The following is a 25,831-nucleotide window of genomic DNA, read 5'->3' as shown; positions in this document are numbered from 1 at the left end:
CTTTCTTTCTCTCTTCTTGGCTACCATGAGGTGAGAGGCTGTCTACCCTGGACCCTTTTGCCATGCTGTTTTTGCCTTGGAGCTAGCTGACCATGGACTGAACCCTCTGCAGTTGTGAGTCAAGATAAACTTTTCCTTCTTTAAGTTGTAGGAGGCAGATGTCTTGTACCGCCAATAGGAAAGTGACTAATACACACCCTCTTTCCATGTGATGTCACAGTTCCCAAGTACCAAGGGTCAAGGCATGGACCTATCTTACTGGTGGACACAATTCAGCTCAGAGTATAGGTTTCTCTTGCTGAAAGCACCTATGCTCCAGAACTTTCCCAACCATAATGACTATAGCTCTGACCATGGCAGCAGTGGCAACAAACACAAAGGAAATAAGGCAACAAAAGCCCTGATGATGTTCTTTTTTTCCAGAAGTCTTCAATCCAAATGAATTTGTTATAAATAATGAGAAAAGGAAATAAATCTCTACCTCTTCCCTTTATTAAATCCAGCAAATTGCACTTCTTGGATAAATTTGTAAGTTTTAAATTTTCTATCTTCAGTTACTTGTTGCAGATGACATAATTAATAAAATTTTAGGAAATTAATGTTTGGACCCAATGGTGTGAAATCTTGTGGTGACATAACAGGCCTGTAGCAAGAAGCCAGGAAGTATTCAGGGTAGATATCTGGCTTTTGCCAATTGTCACCATCATCTAACCCCTTGGGATGGAGGACAGCTTTGGAAGCTGGCACTAGCCACTGGCATCCAGGTAGAACTATATACCAATTCCTCACTCACAGGACTCACGAGCCCAAGGTTCACAAGCCAGTCCAGGTTAAGGGTAAGATGGTTTCAGGTATGCTTGACATATTGACTTCAGGTTGGGATCTCCACATAGCCTTCCATTCAAAACACAGATACTCACTTCTTATAGCTCTGTGGGTGTAGTTGTTTACAAATTGAGAACACGATAGGAAAAAGAGCCCATGAGGTTAAAGACGTCATCTACCCCCCTTTCCACCTCACAGACATGGCACATCTTGTAGATGCCAATGTCACAATGCCACAGCCTGGGAAAACGCATCTGACGTCAGCTGGCTTTTCAACTGATGAACAAGGAAACTGAGGGAGAAAACATTCTCTGTTCCTTTAAAAAAAAGTGTAAAGAAAACTTAGCCAGATTTTAAAAAAGTCTGCGGAACTAAAACACCGCATGCATCATAATTATCTCCAAGGAGGCTCTTTAAGCCTCCATCCCAGAGAGCCCTGGGGCTGGGCAGACACAGGGGGTGTGGGGAAGACACTCCCTGGCTGTCAGTAAGCTGTGATTAAGTCAGATGAAAGAGGAATGCCGCCCACGTTGGATTTCGGATTCTGGAATTCTGTGCCGCTGTGGGGTGCTTGATACAAGGGAGTCCAGGAATTGTGCGATGATTGCATACCTTTGAGGTGAGCTCAAAAACAGGGTGAATGCTTAAAATAAAAACTGTATCACTGTAAAAGACACAGTACCACGAATTCCACTCAACATTCTCCCCTTGATTTCACAAAACTTATTTCATCATTCTTACCCTCTTCGTTTTTTTAATTTTAAAACTTTTTTATTAGTACATGTTTGCAGATCGTAGTGATTACATTTGTAGTGCAGAACCAGTACATGTACATATCACAACTTAATTTTTATTCTTGGTCCCTTTTCCATTCCTCCCCCCAAAAAAATCTTTCATCTGTTTCTGATTATCTATCTCTTATTTTGCACTTTCTGCAGCAGTTTCTGGGAGCCTACTTTCCTGAGGGCCGTTAGCTGCCCTGCCACAGCTGCCTTGATGCCCTGAACCCACTCAAAATATTCACAAAACTCTCTATCCATGAAAACCTGACAGTGTGTCCTCGTCCGCCTTATTCACTGGGTCTAGCAAGGTAGAACTTCTAACCCTTCCCCTAGGTCAAACTGACCGTACAGGGTAAACGTTTTAATAGTTCAGGACACCAAGGCAGCCAGCACAGCACCGCCGAAAGCACTGTAAAAAATAGGACTTGCAGAACTGCTTAGAGAGACCAGCAGTTGGGACCCAACAGTAGAATTCAGCAGCAGGAGCCAGGGTGCAGCTCGGTGGAGAGCGCTAACTTAGTGTGTGCCCAGCCCCAGGTTCAGTCTCAGCCCTTAAAAAAAATTATTGAAGGAGAGAGAAAGACAATGAAGTAGGACTTCCTAAAACCAAGGACAGATGCTGTACCCAGGAAAGGAGAGCGGGAGACATTGTCAGGGGATCCTGACAATTTACTATGAGGGACAAGTAGCTGGAACCACGGGGCTTAGCATGGAGATTAGAAAATGTTTATGGGCTTGGATTTGAAGGGGAATAAAGAAAAGGGCATAATTATAGGAGACCAAAAGAAAAACAGGGGGTCAGAAACGTCCCAAGCAGAAGATCTGGGGAGACTTTCTGCAAACAGTGGTGTCTTAAAAAGGTGAAAAGCTACCAAAATTTTCATGACATTTTAGTTACCACAGGCTTTAGCCTCTAACCAGTGGGGATGCTAAGAAGAACATGTGGTGTGGGGTTTTAATTAAATCACCATGGCTACCAGAAACGGGGGAAGGTTAAAGATTCTGTTTCATAAGTAGTCAAGACAAGAGGACTGACAAGACCTAAAGCATACAGACATGGACACATACTTTAGAAAGTATAACAATGATCGCATGTTTGTACAAATGTAGGAGAAAAGGAGAGAAAGACAATCAGTTTGTAAAAGGACCACAGAGAATTCAGAATGGAGGTGAGATCTGTTTGTTTCTTCTGGCTTTTTTTCTGTGCAGAGGAGGCTGACACTGATACACCAAGGTGGGTTCCTCTTGTAGACTTGGAGGAGCCTGGGCAACAGTTGGTTTCAGACACCCAGGGCTACTTAGGGCCGTTGCTTAGGGACGTTGCAGTGAGTCTGAAGCTCTGCACAGACTTGGCTGAAGTCACCAGCTTGAACGCGATACTCAGTTCCCTAGAGTCGATGGCATCGTCTTGAGAAGCCAAGCAACTGAGGGCAGGGCCTCCACGATCCACAGCGAGTTTCCAAAGCCCCTAAAATGCAGCACGTGTTGAGTAGAAAGTGTGGTTAATGCAGACAGGTTTGCTGGTTGCTAGAGAAGGGGAAAATATGGAAAAGTGATTTGGAGTGCACCAACAGCTCACATTTCACACCCCTCTATAGCTAGCCAACTCGTGCAGGAGGCGCTTTTGTACTATTCCACTGCCCCGCCATCTCTTGCTGTGAGTCTTAGGTTACTACCTGCGGGAGTTTCAATGTAATGTCAAAGCCAATGGTTTGCTAAGCGGCTATAATGGGTTGATGAGTTGCTAAGAGGCATCTATTAGGTGAAGGAAAGTGGCTCATCTGGTGACATATTTACCTTGTACTACAAAACTAAGTGCAGTCAAAGATTTGAAAGCCAAAATTCAGAGATTTACCAAAGGCACGGTGTTACTGATGAACCTCAGCATAGAAGAGGGATTTGGATTTTTATTAAAGCAGTTACTGGTACATAAGCCCTCATTCTTATCCCCTGAATCCCTAAGGGTACCCATGACAACAGACCAGGGAAGCTTCCTTTGTCCAAGGCATGCGGTGTTTTCTTGGCCCTACTTCCAGAGCCTTGGAGTTTGTGCTTGTGGGGAAGGGGAGGCAAGTGGTATAATTTGTAAGTTTGGAAGTGTGATGGGCCAAAAAGAATGAAATCATGTCTTCACTTGGGCCATGGACAAACATATCTGACAACTCTTGATGTATGCCACTTCTCTGTCAAGGTAGCTTGGGATTCGGGCATTCACTGCATGCAATTTGAGAATGAAATGCTGGTGATGCTAAGTGAGAAGAGCACTTGCTTGGCCTGACCACGGGTGGCAGCTCAAGTTTCTGCAGTAGAAGAGAAGGCGGCTGATGCATCCTGCATAATGTACCTGAGCGAGTTTACTGATGATACCCAGATGAGCAGCTGGAATCATGGAAGAAATGCGGCCATCACTTCAAAAGCACTCCAGGTAGAAGAGGCAATTGTAGGAGAAATCCTATTACAAAAACATATGGAACAGCTGCAAATGTAACGTTTTGCTTTATTCCTTGGAACAAAACCACAAGAAAGTTCAAAAAATAACACGCACTTCTAAAGCTACCACTTAAAATCAAGAAATGCCAATACTTTATACTTTGTCAATTGATCAATAAAAATTAGACATTTTTGAGGGAGAGAACTGTCCCTTTCTTTTTCTGTCTTATACTCAAGCGATGCCACTGTAGGAATTTGATGGATGAATTTCCTGACCATGTTACACACATACACACACAAATTATAGATTGTTGCTTCTTAAAATGTGCTCATATACAGAATTTCACTGAACTATGTCGTTCTACATCTTGCTGTGTGGGCTTCAGGGGTACGATTTTGATACCTATTCGTGGGGATCCGCACTCATCTTATGCATTGCAATTATCATGTACTCATTTCCACTGCATTGTATGAAAGTACATCTAGCTCTCACAACTTAATTGCTGTAAATTCATTTTAATTCCACAATGGTAATGCATTGTATTTCCATCCATTCATCGTGCCACAGTGAATACCTTTGTTCCCTTCCTGCTGCACATTGGCATGAATTTCTTTAGGATCTATGCCTCCAAATAGAATTGCCCATCTGGAATATAACAGCAATTGTCAATTTGCTTCCTAAAGATAGCGGACCAATCTATAATTCCAACAAAATCCATCAGTAATTTTTGGAGATGCCCAACAAAAAGAGTTGGCTGTCCAGTTGGCCACAACTCAGGATTACCTGACAGTTTGGGCCAGCAATTCTATGAATGATGGATCAGCACAAGGGGAAAGCTCACAAAGCACCCAGGACCTGCGGGTGATTGCAATAGTACAGTACTGGCCCAATATTCCAGTGACCTTCTCTGAAAAGCCCTCTTACTGCACCATCACTGAGGTGCCTCTCGGCCCTGGGCTCTCTTTAGCAGTGGAATGTGAGTAAAAAGTGATGTCATTTGGAAGTAGGGGTGTCAAGAGACCAGCCCATGACGCACCATGTTTGTTAGCTCTGCCCAGCGATTTCCCGGGAAGGGGGCATTTTAGCACCAGTCTCAGAGTGGACGCAACAGGGTGCAGATTCTATCAACCCGAAAAAGACATAAAAGAGGAGCCAAATGTAAACTGCTGTTGCTGGAACGTGTTTAAATGAGCTGATTGCTTGTTATTGCAGCATAACCTTGCTTATCCTAACTGACGTGGATATTTTCAGGATGAAGAGAAGCAGTGATGGGAACAACGGTAGTGAAATTGAATCATGGAATGAATAAGTAAATAAACAACTTTGTGCGTGAAGGGGAAATATTTCTGGACTTTTCTGCTAGCTGTGTGAGGTCAATACTGAAATGCTATGTTTTATTAGTGCCATCTTCTTTGATCAGAAGTTCAGACCTTCTACAATTTTCTGTAATCACCATATACAACAAGTGAAAGCAGAAATAACTCCAACCTCCCAAATTAAGAGGAAAATAAGAATAATATGCCTACGAGGAAAGCTTCTTAAAATTCCTTGCCTTAAATCCCAACATTTCAGATCTACAGAGTTGTTTATTCTCTCACCTCTGAATCTCACAACATATTTTATTATGTCCATTTTGAGGCATTAAAAAAAGTAGGACAGGATATTTTACGACTTGGTATTTCATTTGCTGTCACTTAAAAAATGATCCAGACATCTGGAGGGCTTTCAAAATGTGTAGATCTCCAGTCTTGAATCAATATTTCTCTGGGTATTAAGTCTAGAAAGTGAGTATGCATGCTATGATATGTGGCAAGGCTTAGGTGCTTACGACTGTTTGTGTCTGTAGATACAATATTTTTACAGTATGTTTTTCAAAAAGAATAATCTTCTTGCAACACTATGTCATTCTTATTTTTAACTTTTAGCTTTATGATGTGTTATATACATGTACCAACTCCTCAGGATGAATGTAATCATTATTACTGCAAACATATACTAACAATAAAAAATAGGAAAAACTAATTTTTAGCTTTAAATTATCATTCATTTGTAAAATAATGGGAATAGTAAACAGTAGTAGTGAAGACTTTCTTTTTAGTTTTTGTAAAAAAAAAAAAATCTTTGGTTATATCCTTTAGTGCCATACTTGAACACATAAAGAACCAGAAGTCCAAATAAATAAATAAATAAGATAGTTACGATATACAGGTTGGAGTTATTGAAGAAAATAACCTAATTACAACATAAGAAATTGAAAACATGGAAAAAAATACAGAGACCATTAGTTCAGAATGATGAGTGCAGGCGCTCAGAAGATGAAATCCAAGGGGATGAGAATGAATAGCTCAGTGCTCTCCAGAGCTTAATCAGGAGTCCATTAAGCAATAAATTCTTGTTCAGCTCTCAGAACATGTTAGCAACAGCGTTGTACGAAAGGGAGACTCAAAACATATAAACAGAGCACATGTGACCCCAGACCTGAACGTGCACTTGGGGAAACTGGGCATCAGCACGTGGAGAAGAGCTTCGTGAAACCGACGCCACCTGGGGCAGCGGTGCAGACGGGAGATCTGAAGGAGGAAGGAAGCCCTGGTGGCCAGAGCTCGTATTGTCCTCTTCCAAGGACAGCCAGCCAGCAGGGGCAGGGACCAGACTGCAGACCTGCTTCCCGCACTCTGAAACACAGCTCTCTGAACAGAGACTGCAGACTCGGAGCCCAGGGGCCCATGCAGTCCACAGACCTGTGTTCAGTGTTGTTTTTGTAGCCTGTACCCTTTCATAGACTTAAGGCAATATGTGATGTATTTGCATGGTGAGAGGAAAACCCAAACTTTTCTGGTAAGTGAGCATTCCTCTCCCCGGGCTGTTAGTCCCAATGCTCCAGTAGATAGATGGTGCCTCGCTGTTCTGCCCACCCATTCTCCTAGTCACAGGAGGAGATGGCTCCTTGACTAGCCTGTGAAATACCTAGGAGACAGGGGAACAGACAGCTTTGGGCCTGCCTGCGGATGATTGACAGGTAGGCTGCAAACGGAAGGGGTAGACCCGCACCGGATGTGGGCAACACCAGCCAAGCTCCCAGCTGGATGGAATAAAAAGGGAAAGAAGGGGCTGGGGATTTAGCTCAGTGGCAAAGCGCCTGCCTGGCAAGCGCAAGGTCATGAGTTCAGTTCCTGGTACCGGAGAAAAACAAAAAAAAAAAAAAAAAAAAAAAAAAAAAAAAAGGGAAAGAAGAAGGAAGTCTTTGGAGGAGCTCCAGTCTTGACGTTGTCTTGGGACTTTGGTCTCCAGTACCATCAGCATTCCAACACACATTACCCCGACTCCACAGGCAGCCGTTGTCAGCCCAGTCAGTAAATCCTTTTTCTATCATGTGTACAATTAGAAGCAAACTATCAACGTGCAAAATGGCCTGGTGTGGCTGCTCTAAGAAGCTCCCCAATCAAACAAACGAGAGTCCACACACAAAAAATGCTCCCTGGATGTCTAACATTGCAAGGACTCAGCCCCCAACTACCCAGGGTCACTGACCCTGTGCTTGGGTCCACACCTTCTTTCCCTCCCTCCTCTGCTACCGCTTTCCCGGTCTCTGTTTATACCTTCCCTTGTCATTCCAGTGTGACACAGGGCCTGCCATCTCTTAGATGTGACCTGACCTTCCCTGCTGCCTCTGGCACTCATCGCTCTCCTGAGCTTTGATAAAGCAAATGCCCTTCCTGTCAGCACCTATCTCTGTCCCTGGCCCCTGGGACCCGACCCTGTCCACAGCTCAGAGTGGGCGCTCTTTGGGCAGGACTTCCTGCAGTCCACGATGTCACTGAAGCTTCATTTCCATCAGTGCATTACTACACATTTAGTTATTTTACTTATTGATTTAGTCCTATTTCCAATTACTTTCAGAAACAAATATTCAGAGGAAATACAGATCTAATAAAATGAATAAAGCCAATAAAAAATACTCAACTAATGAAGAAACTAGAAAAAAATTGTACCAAGAAAAAAGAGAAGAAAAATAAAGTAGGGTTAGACCATAGTCATTTCAAAAGTGCTTTTAACAATCCTGATTTCACAACAGCTACTGCAAAACCACACACAGAAAGCATAGACTTACCATGAGCTATTACAAATTACATGACTTAATTCTGAAACAAATGGATATTGATCCACTTCGAGAAAAATTCTGCTACTAAACACTAATAAAAATGGTTAATAGGGGCTGGGGATTTAGCTCAGCGGCAAAAAGCGCCTGCTTGGCAAGCGCAAGGTTGTGAGTTCGGTTCCCGGTACCGGAGAAAAACAAACAAACAAACAAAAAAATGGTTAATAAGCAAATATTCCTTTTTTAACAACAAGAACTACTTCTCTGAGTATTAAAGATAAATAAAACAGACCTTTCCTTCAAAGGGGAATCCTGATTAAATGTAAATGCATCCCTTCGCAGTCTGCAAGTGTTGGCTAGCAGGGTAACTACCGGCTTGTTTGGAATGCGCCATCCCTGGGAATGAACACTAATCCCGACCCTTTCTGTTGTCTCTGATACGATCTAATTTCAGTGAATGCTACCATAACTTGCTAACTTTAATTACCACTTAGCACCTGAAAATTGGTACTTGAAGGCCGCTAAGGAGAGCTTTCTAAGGTTCCTCTCCAGCAACACTATTTTTCTTGACAGGCCCATTGTGTGAAACAGACTCATCATTTCATTACTCCTGGACTTCGAATGGTGGGGGGCGGCGGTTCATTCCAGCACAGCGTGTCGGGGCCTGACAGCTCCTTCACAGCGCTGCTGAAACTCCATTATCTCTGCTCAGCCCTCTGACCTGCCCTTTGCTTGGCCAGCATCTCCCCTCTGCAGGGGATGCTACCTTCAACCCTCCTCCTTTAGGGCCCTTTGAAAGTTGCTCTTTCAGAAGTCAAACAAGAGTTGGAAGACAGCAAGTAATGCACAGAGAAATTCTTCTTTAACTTTCCCCTAAATCACCTGAGTTGCCAATCCCAGTCGCCTTGCTCACCACCACAGTGGAGAGGCAGATGACAGTGGGAGTTGTTTCTGTGACCCAGGAAGCTATCAGAATTGGATCGTAAGTGAAAAAGCCAGGACTTCGGCAGTCTCGGGTACATGTCTCCTGGCTTGGCGACAAAGGCCAGGCCTCCCCTGTCAAAGTGAGGACGGGGTTTTCATGTCCCCGGTGTACCCATATGGGTCGGCAGCCATGTCTCACGGCATTGCAGGGAGCAGCCACCCCCCAGAGGGGCTTGGTGGAGGGCGCACTTCTCAACTAACATTTTGCTCCGCAGAGCCTGCCAGCTACCACTTGGCCCTGGGGCCGCTGTGCGCTCCCTCAGACACAGCCAAAAATGTGAAAAAAGAGACAGCAGAGAGCACAGGCCAGGGTGGATACAAACCAAAAAAGGAGGAGTGATGGGTGGGCTGAGCCCTGTGGGGTCAGCATCCCTAAACTCCATCCCGTGGACAGATGGGATGTGGTGCATGCCCCTGAGAAGCGCAGACCTGACTTTTCTGTGAAAGCCGGATACCCACACTGCTCTCCACTGCCAGGACCACCACCTCAGCCTCCCTGTGTGTCTGTCTGTGTTTGAGACAATCACCTTGACAGCTCTGTAGTTTGGAATCCAAGGCAAGAAATGAGGGCTGATTAAAAATATAGTGAATATTTCAATTTTTAAAAGTTTATTCTAGTAAATACAGAGTGCCATGAATCCCCTTAGAAACCCTCCCCCTCACTTCGAATACACTGGTCCCACCCTTCTTTCCACTTTCTGCAGCAGCTCTGGAGTCCCCTTTCTTGAGTGTCTGTATGAATTACAGTCATAATCACAGTGAATGCTGCTGCCAAGCACCTTCCAACAGAAAAGCAGCTCCTGGACACACCACGCTGCGTCCTTATGCTTAGTCACCGTGTGACTCCTGGTTCTTCACCGAAGCCAAAAGGACTATGAAAGGGAAATATTTTGGATCCATTCAGACATCAAGGTAGCCAACACAGAACAACTAAAGACACTCAGGAAAGAGGACTCCAGCGCTCTCTCAGAAAGTGGCAAGGACAATGCGATGAGTGTGTTCCAAGTGAGCAGGGGGATTTTGAGGGGGGCTCACGGCAATGCATCTTTTACTTCATGAATTTTTTTTAAACACACAGCATATTTTTTTATTGCACCTCAGATAACCTTCTAAGTTCTTTTTGTTGCCTTAACCCTGCATACTTAGGGTGTGAATTAAAGGAGCAGCAGAAGGAAAAGGAAGAGGAGGAGGAGAAGAAAAGGGAGGAGGAGGGAGGTAGAAAGGAAAAAGACAAGACAAGGAGAGGAGAGGAAGGGAGGGGAGTGGGGAGAGAGGAGGAGAGGAGAGGAGAGGACAGGACAGGACAGGACAGGACAGGACAGGACAGGACAGGACGGGACAGGACAGGACAGGACAGGAGAGGAAGAAGAGTAATCGCTGGATGCACGCACTTTTTGTTCCCGGCTGCTCAGAACTTCAGCGGCCTCCCTAGCGTGACCATCCAGTCTGCAGAATCACACAGATCTCCTTCCAGTGCTTCAGGCCATGACTCTGGACCCACAGGAAGTTGGGGAAAGTTTAGAATAAATGCAACGATTCGGTTTGCTTTTGGAAAAAGCAAAGCAGCACTAAAGTATATGATATGGCGATTATATTGTCTGACAAATGACAGATGTCGCATGAAGCTTTTCTTTCAGTTGCAGTGTGTGCATGTGTGCGTGTGCAAGTGTGCATGCGCTTGTGCTAGGTAACAGGTTGAGGTATAACTGGGTCACAGTCAAGAGAATCCTGCCGGTCACACCCGCAGCCTGTGTGAGGTCCAGGGCAGGGCTGCGCAGTTGGGCCCGCTGAAGAGTGGTCCCTTACTCTTACCTGAGCTCAGGTATTCACTTCCTTCTGAGGCACCTGAGAGCTGGCTGGCTGTTGCTTCAGAATGACAGCAAGAGCAGCCTCTTATCTCCATGGCAAAGTTAAATGCAGATCCCAGGAAAAGGAGCCCACACGGCATGATTCCCAGTGACAGTGCTCCCCATGGAGAGAGAGCAAGAGGCTTCTTACCCCTCGCTTCCATGTCCCCTAATAGCTTTGCTCCCCTGGGGGTACATTTAGGGCATCTGACCCACCTGCTCCAGGAAATGAAATTCTCTCCGAGGTTGACTGAGCCATCTTTATCCAGGTAGTTTCATGCTCTTGGCTTAGTTGCTGGAAGAGTTGCAGTGCATTGAATATTTGTTGAATTTAATGGACTTTTCTTCGGATATCTGCAAACTTTTTAAAGGACAAATTCAATGCAGTTCACTCAGTGTTTTGACTGATACATAGAAAGAAAAGTTGTACATGCGGGTATGGTCTAAAATATGGTGAGTGTTTCAATTAAAAAAAAAAACTCATTACAATAAATGACACATTGCCATGAATCCCTGTCACATCTTGGGGTTTTGCAAGATGAAAAATATAACACAGGACAAATATTTGATAAGATTATTTATAATAGTCACCCAGAGAATCATAGACAAGAAAGCACAGGAAATCTGTCCACACACTAAAGACCAAAACATCCAGTTAAGAGCCTGGATCCCACAGTAATGTCCTGCATGAGTCCAGCTGGAGGCCCAGAGCCCATGACGATGTCTCATGAAGGCCATTCATGGATCTGTGCTGGGAAGGCCCAAAGGTCAGTGGTGGAATCTAGAAAGTCTGTGCCAGCGGGATGAAGGATCTGTGCTAGCAGGCTGAGGGATCTGCACTGGAGCCAGGAAGTGATGCTCAAAAGAACCAGAGCTCCTCCGAAAGGTGCCACAGCCATCCTCAGCAGCAGTGAGGCCCCGAGCTCCTCCAATGATCAGGACAGCTGAGTTCCCATCACGGAAGCCAGTGGGACGAGCTTCTCCAGGAGACTGAGCAGTGCACTTTATTCCCCTCTGGATCCAGGAGGTGATGCTCAGAATGAAGACCAGAGCTCCCCCAAAGTAAACCAAAGCCATTCTCAGTGCCAACAAGGTCCTGAGCTCCTTGGAGGATGAAAACAGCCAAGTTCATCAGGAAAACCAGTATGGCAAGATCCTCCAAGAGAACCAACAACTCCTTACAACTTCTCTCCATTTCCAACAGGCTCGGCTCCCAACAGCTTCTATCAGATCCCAACAGCCTTTCTCAGCTCCCGATAGACTCTTATGCTGCTGGCAACAATGTTCAGGTGGGCCTCCCACACCCAGCACTAACTCAGTTCAACTGGGGGTTCTAAGTTAGCCACCAGTTGTCAATCCACCACAATCCCCCTTAAAGTCCTCCCCCTGGTTTTGATCAAATTGCATCGTTCTTTACATTTTCTGCGGCAGTGCAGGGAGTCCTCCTTCCTGAGGGTCTTTAGTTACACTGTTGTGACTATCTCAGTCTCCTTAATCAACTAAAAATTTTTCCCTTTCATGGTTACTTTGGCTTTGGGGAAGAGCCAGAAGTCACATAGTGCCAGATCTGGTGAACAAAGCAGATAAGAAAACACCCACTTTTTTATGACAAATTATAAAGACACTTATAAAAGAGGACATGCAGAACTTCTTCAGAGAGCAGCAAGGACAATGTGATTAGTGTGTTCAAAGCAAGAGGGAGCACTTTGAGGGGGATCCATGGCAATGTGTCCTGTAACACTTTTTAGAATTTAAACATTCATGCTGTGTCTTGACCAACCCTTGCTTTTATGGGGTATCATGAGATGTTTTCATACAGGTGTGCACTGCATAAAGTTAACATGAAACATGACGTGATTGTTTCTGATTTTGATTAAAGAAAAATTAAATTGCTGTATTTCACAGCGACCCATTTACATGACATTCTCAGCTTAGACTGCATAAGAAGAAATATATGAGGTGAGATGTTGGGGGGAAAAAAGAAACATGACATGAATATTTTGAAACATAGTTTGAAAAGAACTATACAAAAGAATTGTTTAACAAGGACTTCAAAGAAACGTATAAGTAAATGATGACTTAAATAAGCTGTGACATGTTATGTGGTTTTCTAAAAAGATCTAAATGTGCAGATGATGAAAGATCTCCAAGTGGATTACTTACCCAAAAAAAGCATAAAGCATTGTGAATAACGTGATCTCTGTGGTAATCACTTTTTTTAAAGCACAGTATTTTCCTGAAGAGTTAGATGAGACTCTTCAGGATGGTCACTTTGGGGAAAGGAAGTGAACCGATGTCTTGCCAGACACAGGTACATTACTATTTATATACAAAAATTATAAAAATGAACATAGTTTTAATAGGCTAGATGGTTGACTGCGTTATGAAACACTTGTTAATGTTTTCAAGTTGAAAATGACCTTGTGCTTGGGTGGGAGGGGGCCTTCCGAGTCGCTAGGACGTAAGAAGGAAGTGTCATGAATCCTGGACAGGCGCAGCCAGGAGGCTGTGTGGTAGGACATGCAGCCAAGGGGTGATCCAAATATATGGCGCATGCTTAATTTTAAAAATGCATTACAGTAAAAGACACACGGCCATGAATCTCCTTCAGGATCCTCCCGACTTCAAACACACTCATCCCTTCACTCCCGACACTTTCTGCAGCAGCTCTGGAGTCCTCTTTCAGATCCTACAGGGCACTGAGAGTCTGAGAGATCAGAGACACCAATGGGGATAACCAGAGGATTTACTTCCAGGATTTCAGATGCACATCATCCCAGGCGAACTCACGCCTGAAGTGCTGGGCGTTAGAACAAAGGAAAGGCTCTAGCTGTATCCATTTTGCTGAGGGGCTTGGTCTTCAGAAACTGGGGGGTGGGCAAGTAGGGTACAGAAGCAAGAGAAAGGCATCAAAAGCAATGAGTAACTTGACCTTGACAGAAGGCAGAGCCTTAGGCTCCTGTGAGAACAGGATGAGATAAACCCCGCTATAGGACACGACTGCCAATCTTATCTGTACCAGGGCAGGGGAGGATGGGGGAGTTCAAAGGGGATTGCTCCTCAAGTCCCGCTTCAGGATGATCACGAATACAGCGAATACTGCTGCCTACTGCCGTACAATGGCTTATAAAACCTTGGTGCTCTGTCCTCATCCAGTTTACTCACCAGATCTGACCCCGGGTGATTTCTGGCTCCTCCGCAGAAGATCTAAATGATAATGAAAGGGAAACATTTTTAATCAGTGCAGGACATCAAGGCAGCCCAGACAGGACAACCAAAGATGTGAAAGAAGACTCCAGAGCTGCTGCAGGAAGTGGGCAGAGTGATGGGGTGAGGGTGTTGAAGGGAAATGTTCGAGGAGGACTCGAGGCAGTGTGCCTTTCACCGTAAGAACTTTAAATATTCTCCATATTTGTGAATTATAATTTGTGTACAGCCACACACATCTCTGCACGCACAGTTACGTGTCAGAAACGGAAGCGTGCAGGTATATGCAGGGCGCCGATGGTTGATGGAAGATCTGTTGACTCTGTCTCCCAACTGTTTGGTACATCTGAAAGTTTTGAAAGTAAAATGCTAAGAAAAATAAAGCAAAGCAAAAGCATAACTACCCCTCATCTCCAGCCTTTCTTCCTTAGTGGTCCTGGAGACAGAAACCTCTGAAATCAGGAAAGCTCCAGCTCGCATTGGGACGCATCTGTGGGAGTTCAGAGGGTCTCCTGATGGGCGCTGTCACAGCCAGGCCAGACTCATCAGGGCACCGTGTCACGCTGTCACCGTGGTACCTGCTCGGTTGGTGGTGCTGCTTAGAAAAATTCTATGGCTGCATTCCCAATGCTTTTCTGGAACCTGTTCTGAGGCATAGCATAAAAGAATCCCTGAAAAGCAAGGCATGGGATGGAAAGCCACGCGGTGTGAAACCAGGCTCTCTCGGGCCGTGGTCTGACAAGGATGCACAGCAAGTCTGCTGCTCGGGTCCCTCTTCATGTGTGGATGTCGCCTTCCCGGGTCCGCTGCCCCGTGTGCGTCACACACAGGGCTCTGTGAGTCCCGCTCTGAGTGATACACGCCTTCGCTGCTTTTTCCCCACCTAGAGTACTGGGGATTGAACCCAGGGCCCTTGCACTGAGCTGTATCTCCAACTTGTAAATTTTTATTTTGAAACAGAGTCTCCCTAAGTTGCTAAATTTCCCAGGCTTGGTTTAACCTTGCAGTCTTCCCGCCTCAGCCTCCCAGAGTGGTAGGATGACAGCTGTGCACGACCTGATGCAGCTGATGCGGTCTGTGAATGTTTTCCACTTTTGGGGGCGGGGTGGGGGGAGAGCAACTGTCTGCCGCCCGAACCGTGTTTCTGCAGAGTGGCGTGGGAACTGGAGGAACTGTCAGGTGTGTTTCATGCAGCTCAGCACAGCGCCAAGCCTTCCCCTTTGGACACACAGCGGTGCAGGTGCCACTTCTGGGAGATCTTTTCATAAACCCGCATTTCATGGCTGTGCAGGCTGCAAACTCCTGACCCGAGCGCTCCTGCAAGCAGTGAGTTCTGGTCTTTCCCTGGCTCACAGCCAGTATCCTGGAGGAATAAACCGGGGGAAATCACAGTGTGATTGGCAGCATCTTTGCTCGATTATTTAAGAGTGAGCAGGAGCCCTTCCCACGGCCCAGCCTTGGGGCAAGCAGGGAGTCAGAGGTCGGCCTGACTTCCGCAGGAGGAGCGGAGTCCACTGGGCTCAGGCACTAGGGCTGCAGAGCTTAGTGGTCACTTTGGCAAATGTCTCAGACACAAAGACTTTGCTTTTGGCCCTGGTGTTTCTGAGGTCCGTGCTAACTACTTCCCAGACACAGAGCTCTCCACAAGTCTTTCCTCAGAACTAGCTACAAAAAACCTACCAATTATAGCCAAGAGACAGCCTCTCCAACACACACACACACACACACACACACACACACACATACACGCACACGTTGTAATGTGGGCTGGAAACCAATGGGAAAGTTTTTGATGTGCCCTTTACGGCCAGAGGCAGGCACTAAAGGCAAACTCCTAGGCTGTTTGGAAGAACAGAGCATTTATACTAAATTTAGCACTCTAGCCAGCCGCTTGGCACATGTGTAATGAAAGATGTAAAAGGAAAGAAATTCAGCCACAGAAACAGAAGGCAGATGGGCGAAAAGAAGGCTCTTAACAGACAGATTCGTTTTTTAAAAGGTGCTCGAGGAACATAAACAGGGAGTGGTGGCCAGCATCGCTATTTCCTTTCAAATGAGCACCTGAAATGCCTAATCACTACTCAGGAGAGGTTCTGAGTCACTGACTAGATTGAATTTGGTGCTAGGAGCAATACCCTCTTTCACGTATCTCCCATATTTGCCCACCGCCTGGCAGACGAGGGCAGAATGGGCGTGCTCACATGAGTGAACAAGTGAGTGTCTGCATTTGCCCTACAGAGTTCCCAGGCTTGCGTGTAAGCAGGAGTCCCTGAGTGGGCTCCTTTCTCGAGTCTTGGCTGGTCAGAGGCTCAGCTGAGGCTAGCTGACCCCAGTGCTGTTTTCTGCCTTTCTGCTACGGCTTACTCTAACCTGCATGTTTTCTCTCTGTTGGGAAGCCAGAAATAAGACTTTGGATGTGCTGTGTTTTATAAGCTGTACTTCAAAAGTAGATGTATGGAATTGAGTTAGATCTTAGGAAGTCTCAGGGTCCAGAAGCATGCCTAGGAGAGATGCTGAGTCTGCTTTGAGGACCAGCAGTTCTGTCTTCGGGGAGCCATGCCAGGAACAGGAGCTCCTGGACAGGTGTTTCAGAGGTGGTGGTGGCCCTGTGAGTCCACCTGGAGCAGAGCAGTGTTCACTGCAGGAATAGAAGCCAACCCTACTACCTACGTCAGACAGAGGAGTTTGGGGCTGTGGTCCTAGAAACCTCTCTCGCATCTTAGCATCTTGAGTAAGATGCAAATTACTCACTGATAAAGAATGAAGAGACCCAGTACTGCACCCGGAACCCCTTGGAGGATGGGCAAACTGTGGGGGCTTCTTTTAGTGATCCTTCCCTTTCCCGTGATAGACCTACAGCTTGACATTGATTTCTACTTTCTTTGAAGATAAAGCATTCTCACACCTTTAACAACAACACGTATGCAAACCCTCTAATCTCTTTATTAGGCATGAATGGCACTTTGTTGGAAAGTAATAGCTCTATTATCAGCTAAAAGATGTTTTTCAGTTGCACGGATGTCTGCGGCAGGCTACAGAATCAGAGGTATAAATAATGAAGGAGGGATAAGCATGTGTTCTGTGCACCAGCATGGAAAGAAACAGTGAATTCTTCTCACGTCCACGAGGAAGACAGAGTGAAGTTGGGCCAGGTGGGCGGGTGGAGAGAAGCCCACAGCCACCTACTGCTGCAGCTTGGTCCACAGGAAAGTGCAGAAGTGGGGAGGGTGTTTAGAGTGCTGAGGCCAGGCTGGAAGGGACCCGAATACAGAAAGAAGATCCTACTTAACCATTAGGGCTCAAGGGCTGAGAGACTGGGACTCTGGCTCCCTGGAGATCAGCACCTATAAGTCTCTAAGTTATTAGGTCCTCTGGATTTCTGTTCTAGGAAGGGGCAGAGAGTGGCCCAGCTCTGGGCCTCAGAAGTAGGTGGCTGGGCAAGGGGTGCTGACCAAATGTCACCCAGCTGGTGCCCAGAGCTTTGACCAAGGGACACCTGGACAGAGAAGCTTGCGAAGATTGCTTTTGTCCAGGGTTAACTGCTGCTGGGTTTGCTTCAAATCCTGCAAAAACACAAAGGTGACCTGCAGTGTCTTAGAGTCCATCCCTTTCAATTGCTTTAGGACCCTGTCCAGACCTGGGAGGGGAGACCACACACGAAGGACCGGAGACTATGACAGGGTCCTGCTGTCCCCCCACCCATGTAATTCCACACTTGTGGATTTACTAAGGCGGTGCACTTTTCTAAAAAATATGTAACTGCCTTTGAGTGAAGAATGGTTCTTAAGATTTTGCCAGTTTACCAAAGTATGAAACTCTTCAGCTGGAAATACCCTTGGCTTTTGGAGCACAGGTTGACTCCTCTGCCCTGCTTACTCTTCCATTATGAATAAATATTGTCATGTAATGCCTCCTGCTCCCAGCTCACTGAGGAGAGGTTCTCGCGCTAGGTTACAGCAGGGGCGGGAAAGGCTCTTTGTGGTCACAGCACTGAAAATTCACCTGCAGGTGCATGAGTTGATGGTGTAAATATCACAACAAAATTCCAAATCCACCAAAATGCACCCGAACCGAAGCAGCGGAGGAATGCCCTCTACATCTCTCCTCTTTTAAAATTTCAAACTGTGTTAGTCCTTGTTTGCAGCAATGATTGCAGTCCTCATGGGGAGTGGGCACATGGGCATGACACATCTGCATTATTTTTCAACCCCTTTTCCTCCCTGCACCTCCCATTCTTTGCTCTCCTTCTGACTTGCAAGAGCTCTGTCTCCATCTTTGAAAAGAAAGCTGTATTTACCGGGGAAGGAAGCTTCGAAGAAAGAGGGGCCCCAAGTGGGCTGCCCTTTGTCTCCATTCTTTAATTCTTTTTATCCCCTTTCCTTCCCCTCCATCTCTTGTCCCCCTTCCCAATTAAAAAAGATTTCCCTACTTCCCATTTTCTTTTATTTTGGTCTTTATTCATATTTTGGTTGTCTTATATAAGAGAAACGGTCAATGTTTAAGCTTGTGTGCCTGATTTATTTAACTTAATATTATAGGCCCAAAGTGCATTCATTTTCCCACAAATGACTCTACATTTATTCTTCACGGCAGAGTAGTTCTCTATTGTGTGTAAATAGATTTTTTAATCCATTCGTCTGTCAATGGACAGTCATTTCCAAGATTCTGCTATTATAAATTGGGCTGCTGTGAACATGGCATCACTGTAATATGATATCTTTAACTCTTTTGGGAAGATACATACTATGTCTCTTTTGCACCAAAGAAAGTTCTATTTGCTACCCAGCTGAAAAGTAGGGTAATTGACCTTTTTAACCTATAGTAGAAAAGTAAGTTTTACAATTCTGAATCTTATTTTTCCCGGCAGCACATGGAGAGCAGCTACCCAGGGAAGGATCTTTTCATGTTAATTTCTCCTCCTTCCATTGGGGACCTTCACCAGTGTTTGAAGGAGCAACTCGTCCACCAGGCGGGGAGCCGACAGCAGTGGGTACTGTCCTGAGGGGTGTGGGGTGCGGGCACGGCTGCTAGGACCCTACCTTTCAGACAGACCAAGGGCGTCTGCTCGACCACCTGTGAGATCCTGGAGCCAGTGCAGATATGACACCGTCTTCCGGGAACTCCTGGACACAGCTGATTTCTCTGCACCAAGCTCAGCAGACTCCACCGTTGTCTCAGAAGTGAGGTTAAAAACATGACACTGTATCTTAAATTTACAGTGACACGGGTACTGAGAGGAAGTGGAGCACATAACACTCCGTTCTTTTCTTCTGCCCACATGAAACCTAGATCTCGCTACGCAGCATCGAGCATCCGGCTAAGACACTTGGGCAGGATATTGCGCCCCTAACCTCAACCTGAGGCCTTGGGACAGCTGGGCTTCATGCGATCGAGGATGGAGATGAAGCAACCATTCTACCATCGACCAAAGCTATAGGCCTCCTGGAGTTGTTTTCTTTTTCTTTTTTAATACAGTGCATTTATTAACAGGCATTTCTTCAGTATATGAACTGAAACTTGGAAGAACCCTGGCTCCCAACCAGGCGTCCCATGGGTACTTCCTGGGGAGGCTTGGGCCTCCTCCTCCCTGCTGGGCTGGGGAACGCCTGCTCCCTGACCCAGGGCCTCCCAACCCCCTGCCTCACCTACCTCACTCCTAGCGAGAGCTATGAGGTGAGGTGGACGGAGGTCCTCACACTCACAGGATGGGGATGACACAGACCTCAGGACCACAGGAGGCCCCAGACACCCCCGACCCAAGGAGACTTGGAAGCCATGCTGACCTTCACCTCTGGCCCCTGGCGTGGCTGAACCCAGTGTCACTGATGTGTTTGCATTGATGCTACATTTTTATAAAAGACAGCTGCTTTTGTCCCTTCCTTAGGGTTTGTTCTGAGAAAACAATGAAGCCACCAATAGCCCACTGCTTTGCTAGAGTGGGAACGAAGTCAATCCACAATTCGGTGAAGACAAGAACCCGTCTCCCCTTTTCCCCTGTGGGAGCTCCTCACAGTGTACCGCACGGGTGAGAGCCCAGACCTGTCCTGCCCAGATCGGCGAGGTTCCAGAGGACTCTCTCTCCTCTACCCAGGATGTGGGCGGCAGGCACGTGACCATGCGAACCTCTGCGGCTCCGGTCTCTGGCTCACTGTCATTTTGGAGAAGCAGAGTACTCGGGGCAAAACAAAAGAAGAAATGAAAAGGAGCGAAAAACGAACAGAAAAATAAAAGGAAAGGAAAATGCTTTGAAGGCACTTTTTCCATAGGAAAAAAATATTTTATTTTTTTAAGAACAAATTCAGTTTTGAAACAGACGTGGAATGTGACGTCACGGATCTTGTGTTCGGAGGGGCTGACTGTGATGTGGAACTAAAGCAGACTGGAAACCTATGACAGGCTAGTAAAATAAAACAAAGGAAGAAAAAATATTTATAACTCAAGCATAATACTGTGTTACTTACAAACTGAACAACGAAATTTTAAATAAATATCCATGGTACATAATTACGGCACAAATATGCAGCAATTTGGCAACCTTTTATACCATTTTTTCCTCTTACAGTGCAAAGGGGAAATGACACTGCCGTTAGACAAGCTGTAGCTAAATACATTGCAAAATTCAGATTTTATACAAAACATCTTGCTTAGACTTTATAAAAAACCAACATTGCTCTATGTACACAATCTGGATAAGAAAAGCCATTTCTGTCTTGTTTTCATGTGTATTTTTTATTAAAAACGTGAATAAGGCTACTGTAACACCCCAAATCCAAGGACAGTAAATTCGGAACCTATTTACACCTTCTTCACTTAAACATGATGGTGCGATCCCGAAGACCAGGGATGAGAATACAAGCAAGGCATTTACAGTAACTTTCCAGAGCAGAACCAACTCCAAATAAGGGGACCGTTGGTAGATTGTCATTTTTTGCACCAGACACGAAACAGACGCACAGAACACTTTTGTTTTCAATTGGTTGCAGGTAACTCTTCACCAGTTCATCTGATTTTTTTTTTTTTTCACAGTTTAGCACATAACCCAAAGGTAGCCAACCGAGGATACACACACTTGATTTCATTAAAATCAGACTTTTTTTTGCCATGTTTTCCCTCCTCGTCCCTCTCCCCAATCCTATGAGGAATTTCTGATGGCTTACAAGAAAATCTTGTATGAATGCACGGAAAGGAGAGGTTGGGGTGATGGAAAGAATTACATATGTACTGTGGCTGGTCACCATGGCAACCCTCCACAGAAATATGATATAGATATATATAATATATATTGGAGATATATATTATACATATATGTACACATGTACGCCACACACCCACTCACACATACACACACGCACTTTGGACCGACAGTTTCAGGTTCAGGAGATGGAGAATAATCATTTCTGTGACAACTCGCTATTTTGTAGGTACTCACTGGAGGTCTGAGAACCTTCAAATGCTGTCGCTACATTTTTTTTTCCTCCTCCCAATTCAGAAAGCAAAGCGTTACCATAGTAACAGAACTCTGTTAAAGATGTCTATTTTGCATAGCACATAAAAAGTAGGTTTCCTGTCTCCTCTTCTCAGTTTCCGCGAGGGTGGGGATGGGATGGGGCAAAAGGAGAGGAGAGGGGGGTCTACCACTACCTGGCGCCCCCTCTGGGTGACCTGCTGGACTTTGGAGAACACTTCAGCCCATAAGGCAAGGAAAAACCCAGCACGGACATGGGTGCCGGGACATCTTGTCCTTGTCAAGCAGATGGTACGACCACATTGGCTTCCTGGTGTTGGGGCTTCTATTTCCTGGTCTCCAGTTCCGTGAGACGCCTTTGGAGGGCTGTCCTTTTCCTATTAGCTCTCGTGATTGTTATTTTTGGAGTGGTTATTGTTTCTTAATTTTTTTTCCCCAGGAGCTGTCCAATTTTTCTTTTCATTTTTTAAAGCACTGAGCCTCAGGATTGCTTAATTGCCACAAATAAATTTCACATCTTCTGGTGTGTACTGTGTGCAATCTTAAAATATATATTAGTAAAAATCTTTCATCTTATATCCCCTGCGTTCTATATACCTATTATAAATACGTCCTATCTTCCTTCTCCCCTCGACATCATTATTGACTTCCGTCTTAAGGACTCTGAGAGGTTTGCCGTGTGCTTCGCTTAGACCCTGTCCCTCCCGCAGCCTCGCTCGCAGCCCCGACGGCACAGCACCGCCATAAACCAAAGTGTGTAAGGCTCAGTGGGGCGGGGCGGGGCGGGACCGGCCCTGGGGCCCGGGGCTCTCTCTGACCTACCTTTGCCTAGCTGAGAATTCTTCCTTGACGTCAGTGGAGATGGAACCACAGCCTGCTGGACCTTTGGCTTTTCAACGTCTAGGTCAGATTTGGCTCTCTGCTATTCTAAATGCGTTCCCTGTGTTTCATAAAATGTGATAAGTATAGCAGCTGGGTCTGCTTCCACATCACCCTAAGCAGACCGACTCCCTACAGCTCCGGAGCTGTGCGTCTTATTGCCAGTACCGCGATAGTCTTGCCCTGCCTGAGCAGATGGCCGTGCCCCTCTGCCCGCCCGCCCCGACACCCCCTGGTTCTGCCGTCCCCCTGCACCTCGGCCAAGCCCGAGTGCTGCGGGACCTGCCCAGGCTCCCTTCCCTCGTCCCGCTCTGGGTCGGAGGCGGCCAGCCCTCCCCTCCTCTTCCTCGCTGACGGCCCAGCCGGCTGGCTGGGGACCCTCCGGCCTTCCAAAAGGGACCCTGCTCATCCGGAGCGGGCTACCGCGGCATGTCCCATCGTGGTGCAGGATGTGGGCGTGGGGCTGGGCGAGGCGCGGCGGAGCACTGGGGTACAGAAGGAGGAGACAGTGAGCACTGAACGCTAGCGATCTTGGGGAGCCTCGCTCAGCCCGAGGTCCGAGCGGAGGGACAAGTCCACGTGCCCAGCAGGGCAGACACCGAGCAGAGAGGCTGGGAGGTGACACCCCGGCCCCGTCCGCGCGCCCTGTGTCCCCGGGGCGCCGGCGGCGAGGCCTGCGCGACTGCGGCTCCTGGTTGGGGACGCGCGCCGCCCTCCATCCCAGTGGCACCGCGGCCACAGTCTCCCAGCTCCCGGGGAAGATGTGCAGTCACCGAGGCCAAAATGCTACAGACTAGAAAGCTGTCCAGCTCCGGGCTTCTCCAGCGCGAGGCTCCGCCGGCTCCGCGGCCGGGCTCAGTCAGACCAGGCGACCAGGCGACGCCGCGGCGGCGGCCACCCAGGTCTGCGAGGGAAGGTACCGGGCCTCAGACCTTGTAGTAAATGTTGGCAGGGCTCTGCGGGGGCATCTCCTGGACTATGTACACCGGGTGCCCGTAGTCCCCGCTCACCTTCTCGTAGTGCGGGCAGAAGACGCTGTCCGCAGTCCTGAGCGGGATGATAATGTCACTGGGCTCCGAGCCGTTGTTGTTGCCGCCGCCGCGCTTGGGCGTGGCCAGCGTGCTCAGAGACAGCGTGGTCGTGTGCTGCGGCGAGTGCTTGCGGTGCCTCCGGCGGTACTTGAGCAGCAGGACCACAAGCGTGATGATGATGACGATGAAGATGATGCATCCTGACGCTATCCCTGCAAATAAGGCCACTTCGGAACCGAGGAGGTTGTTCCCCGAATGTCCGGCACTGCTGCCGTCTGTGCTGGAACCTGGGGACAGGGGAGAGGCACAGACGCGGTTACTGCGGTCCCCAGGGCCCACCAGCTGCTGTGAGGATGCTCAGCAATGCCCCAAAGACGGAACACGCCAGGACGGCTCTGGAAGCAGAGCTCGCGGCCAAAGCTGTGTGTGGAGCCCCCAACCGCTAGGGAAGACACAGCGGAAGCATGCACCTGTCCACACCTTGATCCCCTGCCCTCATCCCACTGGCTGAGGCCAGGCCCGAGGGGTGCCAGGGACCCACCCCTGCGGTGTTTACTGATGGCTGGTTTTACTTGCTATCCTGCTTCCTAACCACTTCATAACATGTCTGACGCTCCCCTTCCTTTCTCCTTTCCTGGGGGAAAATGTGACGAATAAAAAGACTTAATGATACCCATGAAAATTAAAAATAGCTAACGGTGCAATCGGGAGACATCAGCGATCAGTAGAAAGAGACAGATCTGCCAGGGACACTTTCATCCACCCCAAGCGCATCGCCCAGTGAGGACGTGGCCCGCCGGCCCGCCCTTAGCTGCCTCATCTTTGAACTTGCTGCCCCAGCCTGGGGCAGGAGCAGGGGGAGAAGCACGAGGCGGCCACTCCGGGCAGAGCACAGCCACCCCGTGGCCTGTCTTCCCTTCCTTTGGACCAGCTCTCCGAGCACATCTTCAAAGAGCCTGCCTTCCACAAGCGCCCCGCGCCGCTCCACCGTGACAGCGGGAAGGAGTGACGGGGTTGGGAGAAGGTTCAGCTCGTAACTCGTTTGTATTATTTGATTTACACTTAAAATATATTTGGAAGGCAGCAGACACTTGCACTGAACAGATTGCCAACCCAAATGTTAAGCAGTAGAAATTGGCTGGCATCAGTATATTATCCATTTATCAGTTTGTCACAAGAATTTGACATATCTTGTCATTGAAAGTTAGAAATAACAACTTCCCTCCCTGACTCTTGGAAAGAGACAGAATTCTGCTGCAGATGCTAAATCCGTACCACTACCAACCGAGCACACAGATCTCTAATACAAAACTGCTGACGACCACTCACTAGATGAAAAATTCATTAGCATAGTAACGAATACACGGTTATTTGTTCCAACAGTGTTAAAGAAATGAAGTTCAATGACAGCCAATCTTATCTGCTATTTTAAAACATTGGTCAGGGAGCTGTTTACTATTATATACAGAAAATGTGAAAAAAAAATGAGTGCTAGCCACCAGCAAAGAATAGCATTTTGCAGTATTTCAAACTGTTACCATCTGAAATTTAAAAGAGGATCAGTTTGAGTCTTTGTGGATTACATATAATTAGATGAGGGATTATAACATTAATTATATATATATTAACATCAGCCTTAAGCCGGTGTTGACAGCGAGCTTGATAAAGTGTCAGCCAATGAAAATTGTGGTCTGCCAGAGTAGTACTAATAACTGGCTCTTACATCTGATGAGTTCTACTCTTCTGATAATAAGACTTTCATGGGAATGAATTCGTTTGTCTCACAGAGTGTAATTAATAATGACTCACTGGAAGCCAAGATTACTGATGCCTGGAATGATTAGTTAATCCAAGCAGGGCAGAAGCACTTGGACCCTGTTCTACCTCTTGGGATGCTAAGAATAGGGTACACACCGACCACTGCACCCCCAGACCGCACTGCCGCACCTGAATTTGGTTTTACGAAGGGACTTGTTGTTGAACTTCTTCCATTTGTACCAGCTTCTAGCTCTGGACGTCTTGTTGGACCACTATTCCTGGTCGATCCAGCAGAACTCGCATCTATACGAAAAATAAGTGATTAATTACAGCATAGATATCCAAGGGTATCTTAGCTTTATATATGTGTCAAGAAGCATGAATAGCAATGAACATAAGATTCTTTATGCAAAGCACTGTGAAATACAAGAATATAATTTTCCTTTTAAAACAAAATGGTCACACTAGTTATTTCAGAGGTTTAGATGCTGGGCCATCTGTGGAAACTATAGGGAATCTTGCA

At 46.7% G+C, this 25,831-nt stretch overlaps 1 protein-coding gene and 1 long non-coding RNA gene across 2 annotated transcripts in view; one reads left to right on the top strand and one right to left on the bottom strand.

The window, feature by feature from the left end:
- The first annotated feature begins 1,139 nt into the window (after positions 1-1,139).
- LOC106149163 lies at positions 1,140-4,235 on the top strand. The gene is made up of 2 exons (XR_001235153.1): positions 1,140-1,444; positions 3,799-4,235. It is a non-coding gene; the product is annotated as an uncharacterized LOC106149163 (long non-coding RNA).
- Positions 4,236-20,430: 16,195 nt separating this feature from the next.
- The window catches only part of Efnb2 (ephrin-B2), a 29,163-nt gene continuing 23,762 nt past the window's right edge, over positions 20,431-25,831 (bottom strand). The window contains exons 5-6 of the mRNA XM_013516817.1: positions 25,498-25,611; positions 20,431-23,837 (exon numbers count right to left, since the gene is read on the bottom strand). Of these exons, the coding sequence (XP_013372271.1) occupies positions 23,446-23,837; positions 25,498-25,611 (506 nt within the window). The 3' untranslated portion in view covers positions 20,431-23,445. The remainder of the gene's footprint in view (positions 23,838-25,497; positions 25,612-25,831) is intronic.

The sequence above is a fragment of the Chinchilla lanigera genome, unplaced genomic scaffold (genome assembly GCF_000276665.1).
Source record: "Chinchilla lanigera isolate Chin_1 unplaced genomic scaffold, ChiLan1.0 scaffold00003, whole genome shotgun sequence".
In the NCBI taxonomy this organism is placed as follows: domain Eukaryota; kingdom Metazoa; phylum Chordata; class Mammalia; order Rodentia; family Chinchillidae; genus Chinchilla; species Chinchilla lanigera.
This window is presented reverse-complemented; position numbering and strand designations above follow the sequence as displayed.